Here is a 23581-nt window from a genome sequence, read left to right as displayed (position 1 = left end):
GAACAGGTGGGAATTAGAGATCTATCTAGATATTAAAAGCTCTTTTTATTACTCTTAGATAATGATATAACGTAGGTATATATAATAACGGCTCATATCACGCTTTGTCATAAGTACATTTTATCAGGAACACCGGGAACTCGAGCCAGGCGTCATAACAATTTCATCGACTCTCATTTTCTCCTTTTTAATTTTAATATTTATATATATAATATTTATCTTTCTATATTGCGATAATCCACTATTTATTATACATATACGTGTGTCATTTAATAATTCACATAAGAAATTTCAGACTCTATTCTCTATTCGTTCTGTGCACACCAATGCACTATACGTATATATAGTGGAGGCATTGGAATGAGAATGTGTGTTTAACGATGCATATATCACACACTTAATATCCGTCCTATCTCTTGCTAAATTCTCAAATTTTCTAAGATTTTTTTTCTATGCATACACTATACACTTCTTTTAATTATCACTTGATCATTATACTGCATCGACGTGCACAAAACGAATGCACACTCTGCAAGCAAAAACTAAAATTTTCGTTTAGTTTCTTTCGACGGTCGAGGCGCCTTGGCCAAAGCTAGAAATTCACTCATGGCTCCCATTCGAATCAAAGGATTCAATTTTCAAACATTTTATCGCCGAATTTCTACTGCAAGGTATTTTATACCTCTTCGGCAGCTCAAACTTAAATGAATAATTATTTATATATAAGGTAATTCGTTTCAACGATAAATATTAAATATAATCTTCAACGTTGTACTATACTTGATGATACTTGATAGTTGGAAAAAGAAAATATTTTTTTTACTTCTTTTTTTGTCTCAAAAAATAATATGGTCCTAGGCTCGACTTTTCACGAAAAATTCGACCAGGCGTGTAGCGACCATCAGAAGTCTTAAAATTCTCTTTTCTATTTTTTGGAACACTGGAAGTAATAATAATAGACTTAGAGGCGCGTGTGCGGAACGTTTTTAATTTTATTTCATTTATTTACCCCTCCCACAATTTTACCGTCCACGTATAAAGACTTTTGGATTTCACTCTCCGCTGATTCCAGCCTAGGCAATCTTCCGAGAAATCCGTTATCTCGGCCACTTCCGGTTTTGCTTTCACGACACGTTCGACCTCGGAATCCCGTACGTTTTACTCCTCGTCCTTCAAGATCAAATTCGCCTCGATCAAACTTTTTTTTCTCTCTCTTTTCTATCAATTTTCTATTTTTTATAATTTATTTTTAATCTTTAGTCGTTCGTAATTAAAACACACGGAGAAATTGAAATTTTTACAAACCCGAAACGTGCGAGTGTATGGGTGCGTAAGTTCGTAAGTAGCTCTCTTCAGGTTTAAATTTTTGTCTCGATCGTGTTCCTCGCGTTGTACTTTTCTTAGCAAAGTGGCGTGCAATTTTTTAAACTACGTGCAATATTCGAGAAAAAGTTGAAAGACGGTTAACGAGGGGAAGAATATACACCAGTTTTCCTACGTACTCTTTCGTCTTGCTCGTAATAATAAAATGACGAGGAAAATAACAAGTTTCGATTGACTTCTTTAGGAACGCGGACTACGTACTACTCTCTACCACTACTACTAGAGCGAGGCCTTCGACATAAACTTAAGAAAATGTTATCTCGTTGACTGTAATATCAGGTCAATTTTTGCATCTAGGACTCTTTTAAATCTCCTGTCTATTTGCATCGAAGAGAAAGTCTTATAAGGGAAAAATTGATATCTCTTATAGAGTCAGACAGATTAATGAATTATTATTTAGGTTGGAGCTTTGGAGCTTTGCGAGTGTCTCACCCTATATACATAATCCATTCATGATTTCAAACATCTCTCAATATCTCTCATAAATTTTCTTCAATTATTTCGATACAACAAATCGAGAAATTTTCGTGTTTAATAATTTTTCTTGTTTCGTAAATTACAATTAAAATTTTATCATTCTTTTCTTTGTTTTTCTTAATTTTTTCATTAATTTGTATATTTATATTGACTTTTATAAAGACTTTGATTATCGATATAGGGTTAAGCGAGCACCATTATTTTTCTCACTGCGCACAGTGTGTACGTCCACACGATTGTTTTATATACTATATCTATTATATATATACTCGAAGAGGGAATTATAAGTGGAATTGTGCGGGAAGAGAAACGGGACTAATATATTTTGGAAGTAGAAAAATGGAAGAGTAGAAAAGGACGTAAAAAATGATATAGATCGAAGGCTTGTCCATACAGACGGTTCTACCAACCAGGGTCAGAAAACCCTACAAGATAGGAATGCATTTCTCTCTGCAGTTTTTTCATACCAGACTAGTCTCTTTCGCCAGATATATACATAGATGTTAAGTATCTCGCGCGGTATTAAAAGAAATGAGAAAATCCTTCGATAATGTGTACGCGCACGCCTCGAAAATGCAAAACGGAATTACGTCTATAAACTATGGGGAAATAACCTTGAAAAATTATGGTAATAGATACATAGATGAGAATAAAAATATTTGATTATACACAGAGAATTAAAAAGACTGGTAGAAAGTCTTTCTTCTTTTACGACGAATCGTACACAGGGGGAAGCGAGGTCCTCGAGTACGAAGAACAGGATGGAGTTGTGGTACTCGAGGAATCTCGGATTTTCACTCGTTTGTATTATTATATAAAAAACTTATTTAATATTTCGTTGACTAGATTAAATAGTACAAGGATCGTCCCTTTGGCGTCCTTCTCCCTTTGCACCTGCGTTCCTTAATTAGGCTTTAACTACCGACGTGCGATGGTCTGAAGGACCGAGCTATTCCCAGCTGGACCCAGTTTATTGATTTGTTTTTTCATTTTTAAAGGTCAATGACCTTTTCCCTTTATACAACCACATTCTTCTGCCTCTCAATTATATTCTTTGGCTTCTGATTTATTTTCAAACCTGCTACGAGTTTTGGTATGTTGCTTGTGATATTTTGGAATAAATAATCGAAAGAATTTTTTATTGTGATATTGTTTTTTAGTGATATCAGTGATTATACGCGTGCAGTTTTATTTTGCTAATTAGCACATTGATGGTTAGAGATTAATTTGGTTGAGACTAATCCCTGGGAGAATAATTTTCAATTATTCAACTAATGCTCATTCGCCTTAGGCCTTCGTGCTTGTGTACCCTTGGAGAGAAAGTAACTTGAACATGCACCGTTTAAACTGTATTTGCTGCACTATATATATACACGATCCTCCAACTGAACCAGATAACTCGTATCTACTGAAATATGAGATACGAATAAAGTAGTCGTGCTTCGCGTCTGCTCGTACTACTCAATTCGCATTGAACAAAAAGTATACATTGAAAATCCTGCAATTTCAATTCTACATACATAATACCACTGGAGAATGAGTTTCAAGGTTAATTTAGCAAATTCTTACAGAATTGAAATTTGTTACTATTATAACCGAAGCTTGTGGTATATCTTTTTCTGATTGGCCACTTTATTGGCCAGATTCCAATGATTCCGTATGGGATTCTAAGGTGTGAAAGATGCTGAAATTAAGTCCTAAATAAGAATCTTAAAAAAAATCCTATAGTTCTCGTAGCTGGCTAGTAGAATAAACAGACAGTCACGAAGAATAACAATTGAAAAAGGGCGAAAAGGGCATTATGGTGGCCTTGAACCAACAAGAACCGACTGCTTTAACCAATACAAAATCCACCTTGAAGAGAATCGAATATACAGCAATTTTTCTTCAACTTCTACCCACTCATCCCTCTCATCAATTTCAACCTCCTAGCGTAGTCGAATAATCCAAGAATATCATAACGATTTTCCCGCTCATCGTTCAATTAGGTTATCAAAACGCATCAAGGTCATCGTGATTATCCCCGAAAATCGGAGATCCTTGAAAAAATATTCGTCGAGCTTCCCATCGCGTTCGGAGTAAAAAGCTATGGATAAAAATATGTGCGCGTTACAATAGCAAAGTATTGGATAATTATTAAATTTTTCACACACACACACACACACTCTCTCTCGCGCGCTTGAATAAAACTTCCTTGCTTACGTCCTAATTTAATTTGTTTATAACAATTTATAGCAGCTAACCTATATGACACCAATGGACGAAACGATTCGTGCTTTCCCGATAAAAATCAGAGACGCCTCGATTATATAGTTATAATAATTATAATATTTGTAATATCGATATTTTTTTTATTCAACAGGGACATTCGCGTATCGCGATGCATCGGATTCGCGTCATTCCTCATCGCCATACTTTCATATTTAGCTATCGCAGTTTAATCTCTTTAAAAATCTTTTCCTTAGATCAACATTTCCTATCACTTCGATAATACTCTTTGTGGAGAAACTAATTTAAAATTCTATAAATTATCGAGGGTCGTACCATTTTTTAACGATTCTGCGATTTGGTCTTCTATTACCATTCGAGGTACGAACCACGATGATTATTTTTAAGGAAAACGTGTGTTGGTTGGTAGATTGATCGATTCGTCGTTAATAATAATTTGTTTCTCGCGATCTCCGGTGTATGGCTCGCGTCTAGATTCTAGATTCGGTGAACGCGATTGATTTTCAAGGACGCAGTGCACGCGTTAAGTCTTTGTCGTCCTAATGGAAAAATGTTCAAAGTTTCTCGAAGCATTCTCTCGCACCACTGCGTTCATTTTTCTTGTTATTCTTATTGTTATTATTATTATTATTATTAAGGCAACCTACAATCGCACTCCTCGAAATGATTTTCAAGGACGCGTTCTCCGTGGCAATAACTTTGAATCTCGGCTGCCAAGAAGCGTCCACGTGATGTTAAACGTGTAAAATGGAGAACAAAATATAAAATGTGTTTATAGCAATAAAAAATTCGTCCAGACTCCATCGCTCGAGTCTTGTAACTTGGGATGATTTTCAAGGACGCTTTCTCGTGACAATAGCTTTAAATCTCAACTGCCAAGAAGCGTCCACGTGAAATTCACTAAACGTATAAAATGGAAAACAAAAAATAAAATGCGTTTATAGCAATGAAAAATTGTTCCAGACTCAATCGCTCGAGCTGTGTAGTAGTGCGTAGACGATTCCTGATAATTGCAGATTATTTCAGGCATAAATACAAGCTGTAGATGGTAGGTGTGATATAAATATTCCGTATGTCCGTAAATCGATGATCCTTTTCAGATAGACGCATGGAATGTTGTGCATAGGTTGCTGATCGACCGAATGTAGCAGAGCATAATTTTACAGATTAATTAACGAAGATTCGTCAGTCTATATCGATGACATCCGGTAGGTCTGCTGGGCCTTTACGTTGTCGCAGTTTCCGGCGCAGCAGGACCGTCTTCAGGATATTGGATTGCCTTGAGCCCGCGACTTCCGGCCGCGGGACATTCTGCTACGCTCCTTTGTGCTTCTTCCTCTGCTCCCGGCGTGCACCAGTCCCGCTACTTCCGGGACTGCTCATGCTGGCACCCCTGTCGCAATCGGAAGTCGCTATTGGCTTCAGCTCCCTAAAAAATTTTAGATGATACAAACATAATTTCTTCGTGATTATAATGCATTTTTTTTAAGTGAATCAAGAACATCAGCTGTTATACCTGTAACTGAGCAATTCCTCATCATCCGGTACTCTCGATATGAGATCCAGCACTTCGTTATTGGGTACCGAGTGAGGCCTCAGGATCTTCCTGGAGAATTTATTGACTCCCCAGGCCAGGATCAGATATCTCACCGGTATAAAATAAAGTACGGCGCAACCTACGAGCGCCAGGATCATCGCGAGGTAGCTCAGATAGGGAACTGTAAAGTTGAACAGATTCTTCACCCTCTCTGCTAGACTAGCCAGGTATCCAATAGAATTTTGCACCGTTTGCGTAACTTCCTGTATCGCTTGCAACCGCTCCTTCAGGCTCTTCTTCTCCTCCTAAAAAAGATATTGAATAATACATATGCACGTATTTATTCTCCTCTAAATGTCAGTCGATCAATGTCGAGACTATTATATATATAAATTCGTAGGATAAAGGTCAAAGGTCGAGTTGATAAGTCTTACAGCACAATGAGTGGGAAAGATTTTCTACACTAGGCGCATGGCTCTAAATCGATATTATATATGTAAGAGAGAGAGAGAGAGAGAGAGTGATTCTCCACCAAATCAGCAACCGATCTTTCGCCCTGCTTATCTCAACAAGCTTTTGTAAATCATACAATTTGCTTATCTTTTTCTTATCCAGAGATAATTCTCTAGTGTTTTTTTTACAAATTTTCATTCATTTCATTATTATCAACGTGCAGAGTATAGAGATTGGATAAGATCCAATTTTTTTCGTGTTTTTCCAATATTTTAAGGTCAAATTAAGTGAAAATGTTTTCCAATTACGAAAATATATCTTATCTTCTTCTAATGGAATTACTGTTCCAATAGAGATAAAATTATTTTATTCTGTATGAGAGATAATGAACTTTTCATGTAGACAATTTAATTTTGAGACAACTTATAAGTTTTTAAAAATTGTTATCAGAGTATTTTTCTTTTAAACCTGGGAAAATGCCACATACATAAGATAAGTGAGTTTTAAATTATAACTATGAAGTTACATTACTGCAGATAAATTCCTTACCTTATCCTTGTCCTCGTCATCGTCATCGTCATCGGCTCCTGGAGTAGACGGACCGTCATCGCAAGTACCATCATGGTCAGTGTAATGCGACCAAGTCAATGACGACAGGGGTGCTCCAGTTACTACTGCAACCTGTTGAAAAAGCCACTTGTTTACTCAAAACACCTTTTTCTCACTTTGCTGATAGTCAGGATGCAAGCATTGGGTACCACATGCAGATCAGTAAATTATATACAAATACCCTCCTCTCAAGATCTACTCAAGTAAATACAAAAAAACTTAATCAAGGATGTGCTCAAGGACAAAAGACTAAGGTTCGATTATAAGGAAGAAAATAAAGTTGATGAAATATCATGGTGCAGGGAAATATAAAGCAGACATCAACAAAGAAATAGGAAAATATTTAACGACACTCACAAGGTAATACTTAAGAATAATTAATATTGCTGCTGCTGGTAGCATCCAGGGTTCGAAATAGTAGCAGGCCAAAACGAAAAATACAAGTGCGAGGATGCTTCTTATTTTACTCTCCCATTCCCAGCAGCTCCTACGAATCAAAATTATCTAATTAGATTAATTTTCTTAATGACTCGATCGAGATAAGAGAAGCTCGACTCACTGTATATATTTTCCAATATCTATGAAAATAATGATAATGGCTTTTAGCCTAAAAACATTTCGCAGGAAAACTTGTCTTTTGAACTTGACTTCCGGTTCCATATACTTCTTCTCCTTAGGATTAAGAGTTCTTATGCAGGCTCTGAAGATGTTCCACACCACTGTCAATTCAAGAAGTATCTGAGGACAGTTGCCCTTGGCTCGACATCTGAGTTTCTTGTCCTTCAGAGCGTACCACCTCTTCTCACCGTTCCGTATCCTCAGCAACGGTATCGCGACCTTCCCGAGGAACTCGACTTTGTGATCCCTGTCCTCGTCATAGACAGTTACCTCCAGCACCGAATTAATATCTTTCACGTTGCTGCAATGAAAGTAAAATTACTACTCTGAATTTGTCTTAATGATACACGTGCATATAACAGATTTAAGCAACAACATCCACAGCAGTATATACATGCTCACAATGTAAAAATCTTTTGCCAATTGGGCGCCAGTGTTTTGTACTCCGTTTGGGTCTGTAGTCTGGCGTTGACCAACTCTAAAACGCAAAAAGGGTCGCTTTTGCCTCCCAGGTCGGCGGCAGCGAGACCCTGTCCTCGATACACCTGCAAATCAGAAGAGAACATCCTTTAGAAACAAATTGCAAAATCACTGCCCCAAAATCGCAATATCCTGCAGGTTTTGTATATCGTGCAAAAAATGAGAAACAAAGTAGTTTCCAGACGTTGCTCGTCATCGTTACGCCGTTTACGCGTGTCATTCGTGAAATGAGACAGTCTGTTTGCTTAATTGCTTATACTGCAGGAAATTGGATCTGGAATATCATCGTTGTGAGAGAAGATTGACGGTTTAAAAAAATTGACCTTGAGAGAAAACAGGAAACTACTCGTATGGTTTTATTGTGTATACTTGTTTTTGTTTTACCAAAGTTATACAGAGACAAATGAGATATCGTACAAGTGTTCGGAGGTTCTTCGTCCAGCATTTATATAATGAGTCACTTTGACTACGCTAATTAGAGCGATAAGAGAGATATAAATGAATTAGACGTTACCTTCACTATGAGGTGTCCCACGTCACGTGGTCTCTGCAAGCTGTTTACCAAAGAATACCTAGATAACAATTGACCACGTTCTTGAGGTGTCTCTTCGTGAGCTGCAAGGTCACTGATGGTCTCACTGGCAGTGGTACCACTGATGGTTAGGAGGAGGAAAATACTGCCAGAGCCATCCTCGAGCTCTCGCCACAATCTATGAGTAGTTTCGCGTTCCAAAGTAGCCAGGTCGATGACGGTTCTACCCATAAGATCGTCCTGATGACTCCTGTCGCGGTCCCAGACAGTCACCTCTAATTCCTGACCCAGATAGGGATCCTCGTAAAGGTGCAAATCAAATTGCTCCAACCACACTGGGTTCAGCGTTTTATTAGACACTTTCGACTTGTATTTCTCTGTACCCAACCTGAAAGAGTTCATTAGAAACGTCAAATAATGTCTTCGGGTTAAAGCATCATTTTATTCTGGTTTGTTCACCATAATGGTACCACTAAACTGAGTGTAAAATTTATACTGTACATACGTATATTTGCAGTGCAAGTTGTATATATTTTATTACTCCATATATTCTGTACAATCACAATATATATTTACCGGAACTTTACGTAAGGATCAGAGAGACCATCTATGTCCATCGGAAGAAGATTCTTCGCCTCCACCAGGACTATCGTTACGACCGAGCTCCATATCTGAGACTTCAACTTGCGATTTACGTCAGCCAGACGATTCGTCCTTAGGAAATACTGAAAAATTAAATATTATGTAGACTTAGTCAAGATGCATTGGAAAGATAAAAGAGAACGTAGATACAGGAATATATGGGAGGGAGTTCGAGGTTTATGAATAAAGCTCTCGCGCTCGGAGACAATGGAGAACCGGAGGATCGATATTTATTGGATACCCTTTGGATGTCGTCCATCTTTTCCTTAAGGCCATCCTTCAGCTTATCGAACAGCTCGTGATGCTTGACCTCTTTCACTTGTAAAATATCATCAGTATTTTTGACTATTCTCGAGGCAACGTTCCTATCGCCATCGCTGTTGAAGACGACTCCTGCCTGCCGGGCCTGTCGCATTTTTTCCGTCTTCTCCAGGACTCTGCTCTCCAATTTCTCTTCATCCTCCCCATCATCCTCATCCACAGCAACTTGCCTCCGTACGGTATACTTGAAATCGTAATTGGCCCCTCGCTCGTTCTCCAATTTCAATTGTTCATGCAACTTCTTCAGCAACTCCGCCGCAGCTGCCGAAGGCTCGACTTCCGGTTCCTCTTCAGGAACTGTTTCGGACAATCTAACGAATTCCTCACGAGCAACACAGCGATCGATCTCGGTGTCCGAACCACTGTACCTTCTCAGTCCCACTGTACGATCGTTTCTGCTGCTGCGACGATGTTCGGATATCCAAGCATCGATCGGCTGAAGCCACGGGTACTTCTGCCTCATCTCTTCCCAGATCTTCTCCGTTCTTACCACTCGATCCTCCACCAGTCTCTCCAAAGTATCCTGCATTTTTTTCTCCAATGATGACTTTATGAACAAAACCGATCTTCTTCCTTTGTTCCTATCGTCATGTGGTTGTTGAGACTGTGTTAATGGCGGGGTTCTCCAAGTCTCCTGCACAGGCGATACCTCGGATCTATCGATCATCGATTCGACACTCGCTGATCTTCCACTCTTCTTCGGGAGATCAACCTCGATATCAGCTGCAGGTTGAGCGATCTTTTCCGAGATTGGCTCATCTTCGATAAAGGGATCATTGCTGGACTCTTTCGCCATTGGGAGAAAAGTTTCATCCTTCGGGATAACGATGCTGATGCCACTGGAAACACCAAGATCGTTCTTGGATGTTCTTTCGTTTAACCGATTTGTCCGTAACTTTCTAATGGCTTTTAGTGGACGACTCTCCGGAAGATCCCTCTTCTGGATAATCTCATGATCCGTAACATCAACATTTTCGTCCCTCCAGTAAATTGGATCGATCGGGTCTTCGGATGAGACGTCGTATCCCGGTTTTTTGCTCGGGGTCGAGAGAGAATAAACAGCGCTGCATCTCTCTTCGATGATTCTTCTATCGTAGGAAATATGAACTGGAGAAACAGAGTCGAGTAGTGATACGGACGCTTCAGCAGTCGTTGTCTCCTGCAAACGAGCCATTTGATTCTTCCTTGGGACTTTCAGTGGGGTACCATGATGAGCAGAAGTCGAGGTATTTTTTTCTTCAGCTTGCAAATAACCCTGATGTGCATCCTTTACTTCAACCTTTTCTTCAAGATCTTTCGACGATAAATCTAAATCCATCTCGACGATCAAAAACAGATATCTTACTGGCTAGTGATTGGACAAATCTCATTGTGCGTCTTCCAAGAATATTGAAATGGTAATCCTGAATCAATTTTCATTTGTTTCATTTTTTATACGAATCATCGACGTCTTTATTTTTTAATTATTACAAGCAAACGATAAAATGACACAGTTTGAGCACACGTTGCACAGTGTTCTCTCAGCGGAACAAAATAGATAAAGTATGTCACGCTGAAGATTATTACCTCAGGATGAGTCACTGTTTTTTGCTGGGAAAGTCAATCAAACGTTTGCATTATTATCACACAGAACAGAAATAAGCAGCCACAGAAAACTTAAGCCACGATATCTCTGTAACTGTTACTTTATTTCGATTTGGTAAGTTTCGCAAGAGTCACACATACACACACACACACACATACGCACGTGTCACGGTAAACAAATCGGATTTGTGTAGCGAAGTAGCGACGCGACGCGACACGACGATGCTCGAAGTTGGACTGAGTCTAAAATGTCTAAATACGAGAGAGATAAGCCAATCGGGTGGAGAACTCGAGAGGTACGTTACCTCATCGTGTATGTGCTCGTGGGAAAGAGAGAGAGAGAGAGTGTCACGTGACTACATATACTCTACTCACTGCACAGGTTGATCGTGAGCGGGGACATAGTGGTAGACGCACGACTACTACCGGAAGTGCCGATGCGAGTCGACCTGTGCGATGCCCGTCAACACACTGGTTCGTTAGGACTATAAAGCGATAAACGCAAATTACCTTACGCCTCGTCGAAAAGCCTGCACATGGTCAACGTGTCGTCGGTCTACTTTACCGAGATTAACTCGCTCTTTACCAGCGCAATAATTCGATATCCCCCCTCCTCTTCCTATCATTTTCGGTGCCATGATCGATTCTGGCAAAATTAATTTTTTTATTCTGTAGAAATTAAGTTATTTCTCTGAAGTTTTTTATCCAGCATTTTTCTCATTATTCTGCATCTTCGCACGTAAGATTATCGTCATATTTGCAGAGATGGAAGGATATGACAACTGAGAGAATACTCGCGATATTTTTCTATTGTATAGTCATATGTTATTAGTGTAATTATTGACGTATACATTAATACAGCAATTTTTTATATCTATAGCTTTTATTTATTTTTTAACTCATTTGTTGTATTGTATTATATTACTGACAGGAGTATAAAGCACTTTTTTATGTTTTATCTGCATTTTTACCACACATCACACGCTTCTTGAATCTTTTTTATTCGCAAAGTGCAGCATACAGCTCATGGCAAAGATTATATTTGTATATTATATGAAAAAACGTGACAGAGTAGCAACTCGTGAGACAATATTACAAACCGGACAACACAGAGTAAGCAGTTTCATTTATTACTTTTTTTATCTCAGTCTTATTGAATATTTTCCAATATTATAGTAAAGTTCTCTCTACTTTTCTAACGGGATATTTAGATAAGGACAAATTATTCGCCTATTCTAAAATTAAACAGATAACTTACATAAACATTGAAAAGATAGAAATAGTCACTCGTTCATATGCACAGTGATTCAATGTCTTTTTGCAGCTGATCAAAAGCTTCTTTGCAATTCTTTCAATGCATTTACTCGTTACTTTACAATATATATATATATATATATATATATGCAATTTCTTTTATCTTTTCTGATCTTCAGCAAATGCGAGACAATTATATTAGTTTATTCCGATCGTACAGAGAATTTTGTCGATGATCGAAGGATTTGAGAAATCCCTATATACGTATGTGTGTTTGCATCGGTAGCTGCTGAGTAGGACGAGTGGGAGGAGAGTAAGTGGGCGCCATCGCGAGATAGATAAAAAAACATTAACAGGAAAAGTAAGGTGATTAGTATGCAAGTGGAGCGTTCGAGTGATAAGAGAGTCGATACGGGCTTGCTTGGGCCCTGTAGGTCACACTGCTCTATTACATATTTCCTGCCTACACATATATTGCAAGCAACGCATTGGCCAACGCGATTCCACCTGTTACCTAAAAAATTACTTTTTTTGATAATGCTCGTCACTATCTTGGAAAATTTGTATTATATCATTCGTTAATTTTATTTTGCCAAGCTTAATTAATAAACGAATTTTTTCTATAATTTTATAGACAAATCAGCTTTGTTAGCTCGGAACATCTACTTCATCTTATACACGAAGAAGACACGATATCGATTGATGAAACACACTGATTGATGCAGATTTCAGCATATACATATGTTGATTTGCATGTGTAGTAGTTCGCATCCGGTAATATCTGGATACATTTACGTGTCTCAGACAGTCGAGTAAAGTAGGAAATTCATTTCCATTTCAATTGGTCTTTAACGAAGAGAAGATACCTCGCTATATACTTATATATTACTCGAAGAACTATCGAAGAAGAAAAGTTTTTCAGCTTACACATTCATGTGCATATCGTTGAATTCGTTGCGCGCTGAATGGATTGAAAAAACTGGAATAATTATGGCTACTATATAGAAAAATGATGTTTTTTACCTGTTCTTTTTCTTGCTGATTCCTGGGCCAAAGGGTCGCGCTCAGGTAAATCTCTCCAAGATGTTGCTTTGGTCTGTTCGGGTCCTTCAACTGCAGAACGATATCCTGAGAATGACCCAGTTCCAACTGCGTCAGATCCAATTGGGCCGCTCCCATGAAATCGTCTTGAAGACCCCAATCATAGTCGAATACCTGAAGAAAATGTTACAGCTATATGTAGAAAAATAATGCCTGTCATTAAAATCGAGACTTTGACTATTTATGTTTTATAACTAGAAGACTCGAGGTAACACGAGAATAAGAATTTAATGGATTCAACACACACAAGTAGGTATATATATAACTGTAATGTGTGATGATGATAAAAGCTAAGGAGGGTAGTTAGGATGAATAAAGAAATTCTAAAGTCGATAAACTCGAATGACGTATCAAGAATTGATCTGTTTATAATTGTTTTCCAAAATATTAAGGAATCCTTCGATCTGAGTCATTATGCATATTGTTTTATTATTTAATAACTCGTAGTGTTAATTAGTACATCGAATAATAATTAATTAATAATTCATAAAGTTAACAAAACCTGTTTTATATATATATATATATATATATACCTTGATGGTAAGTGGTTGAAAAGGGTCTTCAACAGGTAAAGTCACACTCTCATCCCAAACTGGATTTAAGTCTCGGTGCACAGTTCGCGATTTATGCAATAAACGACCCGAAGATTTTATCTTGACGTATGGATCACTGGCACCTGAAGAGGGAAAAATATTTCAATTTTTGGAGAATATTCAAAAAAAAGTCTGCAATGATTTAGAATTCATGATATAGATTTGCATTGGATAAAAATAAGGGAAAGATCGAAACTTGCCACATCTGTCCATAGCAACCAAATTGGCACCCCTCCTGATGTGCAGTCGAAGCTGGAAAAATGCATGCTGTCTCAAGGCCAACTCCCTTCTCCTTTGGCCCTCGTCCTGCAGGAATTCTCGTCCTGTCTCGCTCGAGTCTTTTCCACCGGATGTTGATGCACCCTTCGACGAGCCATCGCTGTATTTACTCGGACTATCCTCTTGTTGCTGTTGCTGGTGTTGTTGTTGTTGCTGTTGCTGATTTCCCTTTTCCCTGTTGCTACCCCTTGCCAAAGGCGATTCTGTAATTTGCAATATTCCAGAAAAATAATTAAATAATTAATTCTCCCTCTTTGCAATCTTCTTCTTTGACCGTTTTGATGCACAGTTTATAAAGAATATCTTCCTGATGGTTTGGTGCACGGAGGATCAAAGATTTAAATTAAAAAAGCTTCTTATCAAGGTAGTTTTATTAAACCTACCTGAAATTGATCAATGTTTATAATTCTGTATCATGCGAATCAGCTAGTATGAGTCGTGCTGGGTTAAATTAAAAAGGGAGCAAAGTACGATAAACTAGAGACTCGATTAATTTCCTCGCGTTATATCAGACTTATATGTACAGGGTGTACTTCTTAAAATTGTACTCCTACCGTATATATAAAAGGTATTTAAATAATTACTTTTAAACATCCCTACTCTCTTCAATAAATCCACAATTATCCAAAACATTAATTAAACCACACAAAAATTTGTCAAATTTCATTATCATTCGAATACAGTCTGAGAAGATAATTTTTAAAATAACAAAAATAAATTTAAGAAATCGCCTTACCTGGATGATTAAGTACGTGTCTCGCAGGGCTCTGAGTGGCCGAGGAGCTTCTGCTGTGATCCGAGGAGTAATCCGCGGCATAATCGGACTCCCCACCAGCGTTCTTCGAGTCCTGTTGGGAAGCCAGAAGATCCTTCGACTTTTTCCGCTCCTTGCTGCGACTTCTGACCCATCTGCTCTTGAGGGTCGCGAAGAAGGTGTGAGTCCTCTGCGCGACGGAGCCGACGTGCCTGTGACGATGATGTTGTATGACGCTGGATTCAGCCCCCAGGACTCTCCTCCTCGACGGGGAATCCTCCTCGCTACCTCCTCCATTATCACGTAGCTCCGTTGCGCTCCGAGACAACTGTCTACTCCCGTTCAGATTCAGCTTCGACTTTTCTTCCGTTTTCCCCGAACCTACCCAATTTCTATATATATGTATATGTGTGTGTGTGTGTACGTATATGCAGGCTCCGTCAGATAAATCGACACAGTCCTAGCGTGGATCTAGGATCCTCTGGATATAACGATCCTTATTCTGATTAGAGTAGTGGTGAATTATCAAATGAATTTTATCTTCGTGTAAATTACAAGAAATTTTGAAAATTTTTTCTACAGGATGATTCTTCAGGGTCATTAGATATTGGAGCAGAATTTTAAGGCGATTGTCTGGGTCGTTTTATCTCTGTCGAACTGGCCCTTAATTATTGATAAATGCATGTATATATAGCTATATATGAAATTGCCCAGCAATTATCCGAAGATATATCGAATTTTTTATATATATATATAGGTGCATATTTATCGAGAACTCGTGGATTTTTAACGCAACCTGTAATGTAATTTGAAACTTACATGAAGTCGCCGGCTCACCATCCTCCGTGCCAGCGAGAAGCTCGACGCTCTTGCTCATTTTATCCGGCAAAGACGCCAATGAAGCTTTCACACTCCTGATGTCCTCTGCGAGTCTTCAACCTCTTCTTGAAATGTACCAGCCTCGATCTTTCGGCCAACATGATTCCGAGCTATAGGCTTTTAATTATCGCGGCTCTAGCAGCATTGATCGACGAGATGATAAATTTTCAGGATAACCGGAAGTCCTCTTCCAAAAATCTTGGAGTCTCAAGAATCTTCTGCGCAAACGAAAATCCCAAAGTTGATACAAACGATTTTGAAGATAATGGACTTTTATAATCCTTATCAACGATAAAAAAAAACATTATTTTTTATTTTTTATCCAATTCGAAATAGTGGAACCAATGGGAAAAGTGTTCTCCATTATGTTTGCTGGTCCACGTTTCCAATTGGCCATTTGCCAAGATTTTCAGATTCCCGGCACGGTTCGTAGGTTTGTTTAATCATTAAAAGCTATTCCTCCTATGTACAGTGAGAGAGAGAGAGAGAGAGAGAGAGAGAAAGCTGTTAATTTTTGCAAAATCTAAATAAATTTGCAAAGACGATAACATTTATACGAGCCCATAATTGCATAAAAGAACTTGTAAAATTTATCACTGATAAGCGTATGATGCGTGTATACCGGAAACTGCACGATATCTAACTGAGGGTTATCCCCGTAGTGCTGCTGGAGTGTCTGGCCGGATCTACTCAATTTTTCTTCCGGGTCTCATTAAGCAGCAAACGGGTACGAAGGATTCGCAATGGAATTCATCCTCCTTCTTCCTCGAAGAGGTTGTCTTCGAGATGAACAAAGTATTCCTGCCCTTCCCCCCTCACCCTTTTTCACGCTATAGAACATAGTTCAACGTTATCCTACCTCAACGACGCGACGTTTCTTATTGGAAACACGAGGAACAATCGAATGTACAAAACTCTTCTGTATATACGAGAAGTTAGGGAGGGGGGGGGGTGCAAAACAAAATCTTATATAATTATATATATAGTCTTGTTTACAATGCTTTCTACAAAAAAATAATAATTAATCTGGATAATTTCTAATCTTTGCAAATTCTGCAATTCAAGAGAAATGTTACTTGTGGAAATATTGTAAATATTGTATATATATATATATATATATATATAAGATGCAGATTGCTGACACTTGATGAGTAGTTTGTAAATGGAATAAAATAATTATTTTCCTAATTAGGTCATAGTATGCTCTCACTGCAGTTATTACGGCGATTACGCGGTGTTCCGTGCGTGCACCAGGCGATCCTACTTCTTTCAGCCTCAAACTGGTAAATTAATAAGTTAATGGAAAGCGAAGAAATGGAAATTTCGCACGCAGGAGAAACGAGAGACGAGAGACGAGATAATAAAGCACATTATTTGGTAAAAATTCTATAACTCCAATTTAATTAGACGAGCATGCTAGATCGAAAATGCAACTTCTTCTCTTCCCTCGGGACTTTATACTCATTTATTTCCAATCCTGATGATCCCACGACTCGCCTCGACTCGACAAGAGAGAAACTGTGCAAATCTATAGAAATTATTGTCAACTGGCTGAATATAACGATATGGAAACTTTGCACACTTGCGCTTACCGTGCAAACACACACGTATTATTCGCTGCGTGGGAGTTTATAACAACAATAACACGTACACAGTGATGATAAGGTAAATACGAGAATGTGTGTTAGTGTACATATATGCATACGATTGGCTCTATCCACAGACAATTTTTATCACTTTCAACTAACTTTTTGCTATAGATTTATGTATATATAGTTAACATATATTCTCACTTTGTTATGTTTCCCTTAATTGGAGTATATGTATAGGGTAAATATATATATATATAGTGTATCATGTGCGGATAGGGACAATATTGCGAAGTGAAACTATACATGCTCAATTATCCATTTCATCAAATAAAATATGCATATATATGTATATATATTATTGATACTCCTCGAATAAATTATTATACGTACATTTATCGTGTATATAGTAAAAAAATATTCAAAGGAACGTTAAAAATTGTTTATTAGCACATCTGTGATAAAAAAAGCATTTGTTACAAAATGACTCTTTATAGGTACTTTGTGATATATCTTATCGCACTAGGAAATGGAAATTATCGTAAGGTTATAATTGTTTATGAAAAAATGCAATAATTTGGATAAAGATCGCACTATTCTTTCATTCATGAATTTTTTGAAAATCGTGACGCGTATTAGGCACGAATTTTGGTCAAATATTACTGGATAAGTTAACGATTGACTCGATTAAATTATGAAAAATTTGATGATTGGAAAATTGAGGAAAAATGTTTGGAAACTGAGATGGGGATCGATCATGTGTTGCAAATGGCAGCTTAAATTAAAGTGGTGCATGCATATTATGTGCTGCTGTTATGGTACTAAATAATAACTATAGTGGTGCATGTGTGTGAGTAAACACGGTGGGGAACGAGGTGCTGGTGCATGTATAATGCGTCTAGGCCATAGGAAGTATAGGAACAGATCGATAATGCGTGTGTACACTCTGCTTCCTCCTCCCCCCTCCACCCCTCGACCCAAGGAAACCTCGCGGTAAAAAAAAATTTTCTTCGCTATATATATATGTTATTCTCGCTTATATTATCTTGGCTCTGGTAGGTTATTACGAAAAAAGGTCTTAATTTTCTCAGATTCCATTTGATATTAGTCGTACGTATTTCTAGCAACTGCTCGTTTAACCTCATATGCATAGTTTAGCCTATTAAATAATTAAGTCTTAAGGAGGGATGCATGATGAAGTTAATTCTCAAACTGCGAAACGCATCTGCTCTTTCTTAATTCAGAGTGATTTCATCTTTTATAATATACAACGGTGCAGTATATATATGTATATAAAATAAAATTTATTTACATATTGTTAAATCGCCTTTCTAACACATGTCCAATTGAATCACAATTTTTTGTACACTGTGCCAATAGACCCTATATGTATATATAGATAAAACGTGTAAAATGGTATGAGGCACTTGTGGCAATATCAACTGATTTCTTCAAGATCTGATCTGATGCAAAGAGAAAATAGAGGGACCCAAAAGGTTCTATAAAATGCAGCAAATTTACACATATTTCGTTCTTGACGTGTCAAACATCTTTCAATCATGTGTCTATGGCCCTATGCTCCGAATCTTTTAATTGCAGATTCATACCTTTGTATTATACAATTTTTTAAATCATCTAAATTCTTATTATCATGCTTGTTTATTATGATGGTATAAAAATTGAGGCTCTGATATATTTATTTTTATGCACATTTTGTATACTATAATATAAATTTTATAAATATGGTAAATGTTGAATTTTTCAATTTATAATATAGCTCTATTTATGTATAATTCACAACAAACAAGGCTGCTATTGAAATATTTCTACATGCTGAAAGAATAGACGATCGAGGCACGAGGAATGGACCAAGGCCGATCTAGACTAACAACAGCTGTTATCAATCTCGATAGGCGTGCGTCCGCTGAGCAATTTCTTTCAGGCTTAAATCAATGCCATGGACGCTGCAGTGATGCATTATTATACTTTTTAGAATTAAAGTTTGACCCTGTGACCGAATTATCGATCCTCTATACTTGCACTCTCTCTGTCTCTCTTTCTCTTCCACTTTGGATCATTTAATTAAACACAGAATAAAATAGAATAATTAATTAAATGTCCCAGATGTATGAGAAATTTAAAAAAATATTTTAACAAATTTTAACCACGAGAAGGATATCTAGATTGACATGAGAAAAATTTTTAGATGCTTCGATCAATCTCAATAGCCACGAATCCATTGAACAATTTTTTCATGCTTAAATCATTGTCATGGATGCTGCAGCGATTCACTATTCTTTTAGGAATTAAAGGTCGACTCGAGTGACCGAATTATCGATCCTCTGCTTCCACTCTCTTTCTCTCTCTCTCTCTCTCTCTCTTCCATTTTGGATCACTCAATTATACAAAATAAAATAAGCAATAATATATCCCGCATGTATGAGAGATCTTGAAAAAGATGTTCTGCAAGTTTTATGCCACAGTAACGAGGAGAAAGAAAATTTAATTGACGTGCAAAAAAACCTCGAGATGCTTCAATTCCTTCTGAACAGTAACTATATATAAGACAACTCGAGCTTATCCGTTGGAATTTCGGCCTCGCCAAATAGCGTAGCTCACTTTTTACCTTTTTCCAGGCTGATGAATCTCTGATTAAATTTCGCTCCGTTTCGTGTCTTAATTCCATCAGGAATATAACGTTTATTCGGTTGGCGGTGTATAGATCGATGGGAGATTTCTATTTTCTACTAGTAATTAGTTCATTTATATAATTAGTATCCAACATTAAAATTTTAATCTTTCACCGATCCTCTTATGGAAAACATCTTTTTTCTTGTCTTAGTTCCATCAGGAATATAACGTTTATCTGGTTGGCAGTGTAAGGATGAATGGGAGATTTTTAAAAGTCTGATTTTTCTTCTACTATATATTTATAGTAATTAGCTATTTTATATAATTAGCATTCAACATTAAAATTTTAATCTTCCACTGATCCTCGTATGGAAACCATCTTATTCTTAGGATTATATTACAGGAACCATGCATATTAACATAATGACAATGAGATAAGAATGTGAGGTATATATTACATACACATACTATCAGTTCTATTTATCAGTTAATTTTACAATTTTTAACAGATGTTTTTCGTATATGTAAGCAGTTACACATACTCAATTCATTTAGTATTGGTCTACACGATTCCTATATACCTGTACGAAATTAGGAAACTGCTGTATTTCTAACCAATCGTTTCACAGTGTGTTAGTTTGCCTTTGGAAACCGGAATATCACCTTAAAAGATTTTTGGTGAATTAAGCAATGTACCATTCGAGAAGGTTAAATACTGAAATTTTCGGATTGTGAGATTTTTATCGTTGGGAAAATAACTACGAAGAAAGTTGGGACGTTTCGAGAAGAATTTTCTAATCTTGGCTGCTCGAATCTCGTTGTTCAAACGAATTGAACGTAAAGAGTTAAGGTCCACCGCGTGCCATGGGAGACCAAGTTTTTTCATCCTCGATCATTATTACCCACCAATACCAATATATAGTCAATGTTATATTCACGTGGAATCTTTTCACGGATTCTCGTTAGTTTGGCACGATGCACTATTAAAATCTCTTTGAAATACGATGAAAGAGGAACTGGATTGATTATGCTGGAGTTATTTATTTATTTTACACAAAAATAACACTTTCCCTCAAATTTACCCTGCTCTTATGTAATGTTTCTAATGTTCTATATATAGTACACTATACACATATACATACAGAGATTGGATTCTCAAATTCGAGCATAAATCTCGATAAACAAATTAGGAACTGTCTGTGTGTCCCGAGCATCTCGTTTCGCTCCACTGTACCCACTGCACAATGTGAACCGAGACGTAAAAATGTCAAAGTAGCTTCTGGGCAAATTAATTCACGCAGAAGGACCTGATTAAATAATTGCTTATTTTTATTAAAATTACAGGAAATTAGTTAAAGAAGAGTGATTTTGCCACGTTGGAAAATAATTAAGTTTTCAAGAATTTCTCTGAAATTTTCCAAGACTCGATCCCATCTAAAAACTTCTCGCTCTTTAAGGGAATTTAATAGATAATTTATCTTTTCAATCATCTGGAGGGAAGTGCTTTTACAGGCGACTTTAAGGGAACAAAGCCGGACGCACGTAGATACCCATAAGATAAAACATTATATATAGTGACGTTCGTAAAGAACACAAATACATTTTAAGCGTGAACGAGAAAATTGCTCCTGTAATCGACAGCATGTTTTCCTCGAATGAAAATTTCACGTCGAAGGAACGTACGTAAAAAGGAATCGACTTTCTTCGCTGACGCGAAACCTAGAAATAAAATTACCTCGAAGAGAGAGAGAGAGAGAGAGAGAGAGAGAGAGGTTAAAAGGATTAACAAAAAAATGCAGAATTAAAAATTTATAATTAAAACAAAGAAAACATCTTTTATCATCATTTTTACCCAAACCTCCAAAATTTAACTCTAAGCTCCATAAATAAACCAGCAAATAACTCTACACGCGTTAATGCGGGCTGTTTGTTGATAAACTCGAAAATACAACCGAGCTCCTCCCTCGAGTTCCAATAAAGTAGCTCCTAATTAGACATTTTTAGCACGGCACAGCTAAACCGGAAGGAACGTATTATTTCCAATAAAAAAAGACTATTATCCCGAGTAAATCTATCTCGTTCTCTCGTTACACTATTAAAGGATCGATAGTTTTCCGTACTTGCCTGATCTGCCAATATTAGATAAATAACATTAAGGTTCACCAGGTTTCTGCACTATATTCTGTGGAGAGCTTTTGCGTGCTGTAGAGATCATTCCGCGATAATGGGAATAAAAATAACAATCAGGAAAAAAATATGCATATATATAGTGTTTGGAAGCAAGGAAAAAAAAACAAAAAAAATGTTCAAGAGTGTCCGCGTGAGTGCGTAAGCGGGAAAGCGCGAGAAAGCTCGAACGAAGCTTTTGCGATGCTTTCCGAGAGGCCACTGACAGAACACAGAACCGACCGAACTGAGGAACGAGAGAGCGAGAGAGAGAGAGAGAGAGAGGAGAACTCGAACGAATCCTCGATTCCTCCACCCCCACCACGCTAAGAAGCACACGGAGTGAGGGAAAGCGAGTCTATAGAGGGAGGACGAAGGCCTCTATCGACCCGAACTAAACCGTCGCGTCGCACCAACGATGATGAGTCCACCCTGTCCACTGTGCAACGTGTCACTGGTCCACCCCCACCCCTCTTACCGGAAGCCAAAAAAATCCACCCCTCTAATTTTCTCGCGCACAAAATTCCACTCGTTCCTCGAGTACCAAATTCCTTTTTCTGCATTCGACTCGATCTTCCATTGTTTCTGATTTGTGGTGTATATATGTATATATATATGTTCTCCAGTATCGAACCACCCCCCTAGCACACCAAAACTCTCCTCAGGGTTTATGCGGACGATCGAAATATTTTCCAAGGTTCTCAACGCACTCTGAACTTTTTAACCCTTCGCTGATCGCCCGCAATCACCAAAAGTTGATCCCCTCCTGCATATCGAGGGCCATAACGCGCAGACGCGACACACGCCTTCTTCTTCGCAGATTATTCTTATCGAACTCGAGGCCAGACTTTGAATTCGTTCTTCTCTTCAGCTTTGTTATTAGAGGCTTCATCGTTTCTCTCGTTATTGGGGTCTCATTTTATGCGTGCGATGGACCAGCAGCTGAGACTCGAGACGAGGATCGAGCTTCTTCGTGGGACACGTATATATATATATAGCTCGCGAGTCTTGCGCAATCTCTCAAAAATTGCACTCAAGTTTCTCCTCGATGGAGATTCAGCAATCTCTCGTTGCTTTGTCGATCCAATGAATTATTCCTAGCTCCGGTTTAACCACGATCCTCGCTTCGTTTCACAGCTCTCATAAAGGGTGAGGTTTCTTCGGCTATGAAAGCAATTTTGGCACCTTTTTAAAGGAAAATTCCTGAATTGGTCAAATAATAGAAAAAACACGTTTCTTTGTCCATTGGCCTGAAAGCCTTTTGGCGTAGAACGATGGAAACGAAGTATAGAAAATTTTGATATTTAGATATTTATCTTTGGTTGCTTTTTATAGCTGATAGTTGATGGAAAAGGTTTGTAGAAAGAATCTTTCATCCTGCTCCTACACACTCATAATCTTCTACCCCAACTACTACCATTATTCACCCCATGTACTCCCCTATTTTACCTTCAAACCACTCGATACTGT

General features: G+C 37.7%; 1 protein-coding gene across 5 annotated transcripts; it reads right to left on the bottom strand.

The window, feature by feature from the left end:
* Positions 1-26: 26 nt before the first annotated feature.
* On the bottom strand, positions 27-22612 carry Mctp (multiple C2 domain and transmembrane region protein). Of its 5 annotated transcripts, none has more exons than XM_066733734.1 (14): positions 22525-22612; positions 15666-15943; positions 14829-15227; positions 14014-14295; positions 13754-13896; positions 13143-13334; positions 8895-9043; positions 8301-8706; positions 7709-7851; positions 7248-7607; positions 7046-7175; positions 6629-6760; positions 5606-5931; positions 27-5518 (listed from the first exon to the last, which is right to left on the bottom strand). In XM_066733734.1, the coding sequence occupies exons 2-14, from the start codon at positions 15721-15723 to the stop codon at positions 5404-5406; spliced, it is 2835 nt and encodes a 944-aa protein (XP_066589831.1). In that variant the 5' UTR covers positions 15724-15943; positions 22525-22612; the 3' UTR covers positions 27-5403. The 5 variants fall into 5 exon arrangements, with proteins under 5 accessions (XP_066589831.1, XP_066589830.1, XP_066589829.1 ...); XM_066733733.1 differs by lacking the exon at positions 22525-22612 and adding an exon at positions 22066-22510; XM_066733732.1 differs by lacking the exon at positions 22525-22612 and adding an exon at positions 22070-22510.
* Positions 22613-23581: the final 969 nt, after the last annotated feature.

Source organism: Prorops nasuta, unplaced genomic scaffold (genome assembly GCF_024137725.1).
Source record: "Prorops nasuta isolate Cenicafe-Biocafe unplaced genomic scaffold, Cenicafe_Pnas_1.2 PNAS00011, whole genome shotgun sequence".
Taxonomy (NCBI): Eukaryota; Metazoa; Arthropoda; class Insecta; order Hymenoptera; family Bethylidae; genus Prorops; species Prorops nasuta.
This window is presented reverse-complemented; position numbering and strand designations above follow the sequence as displayed.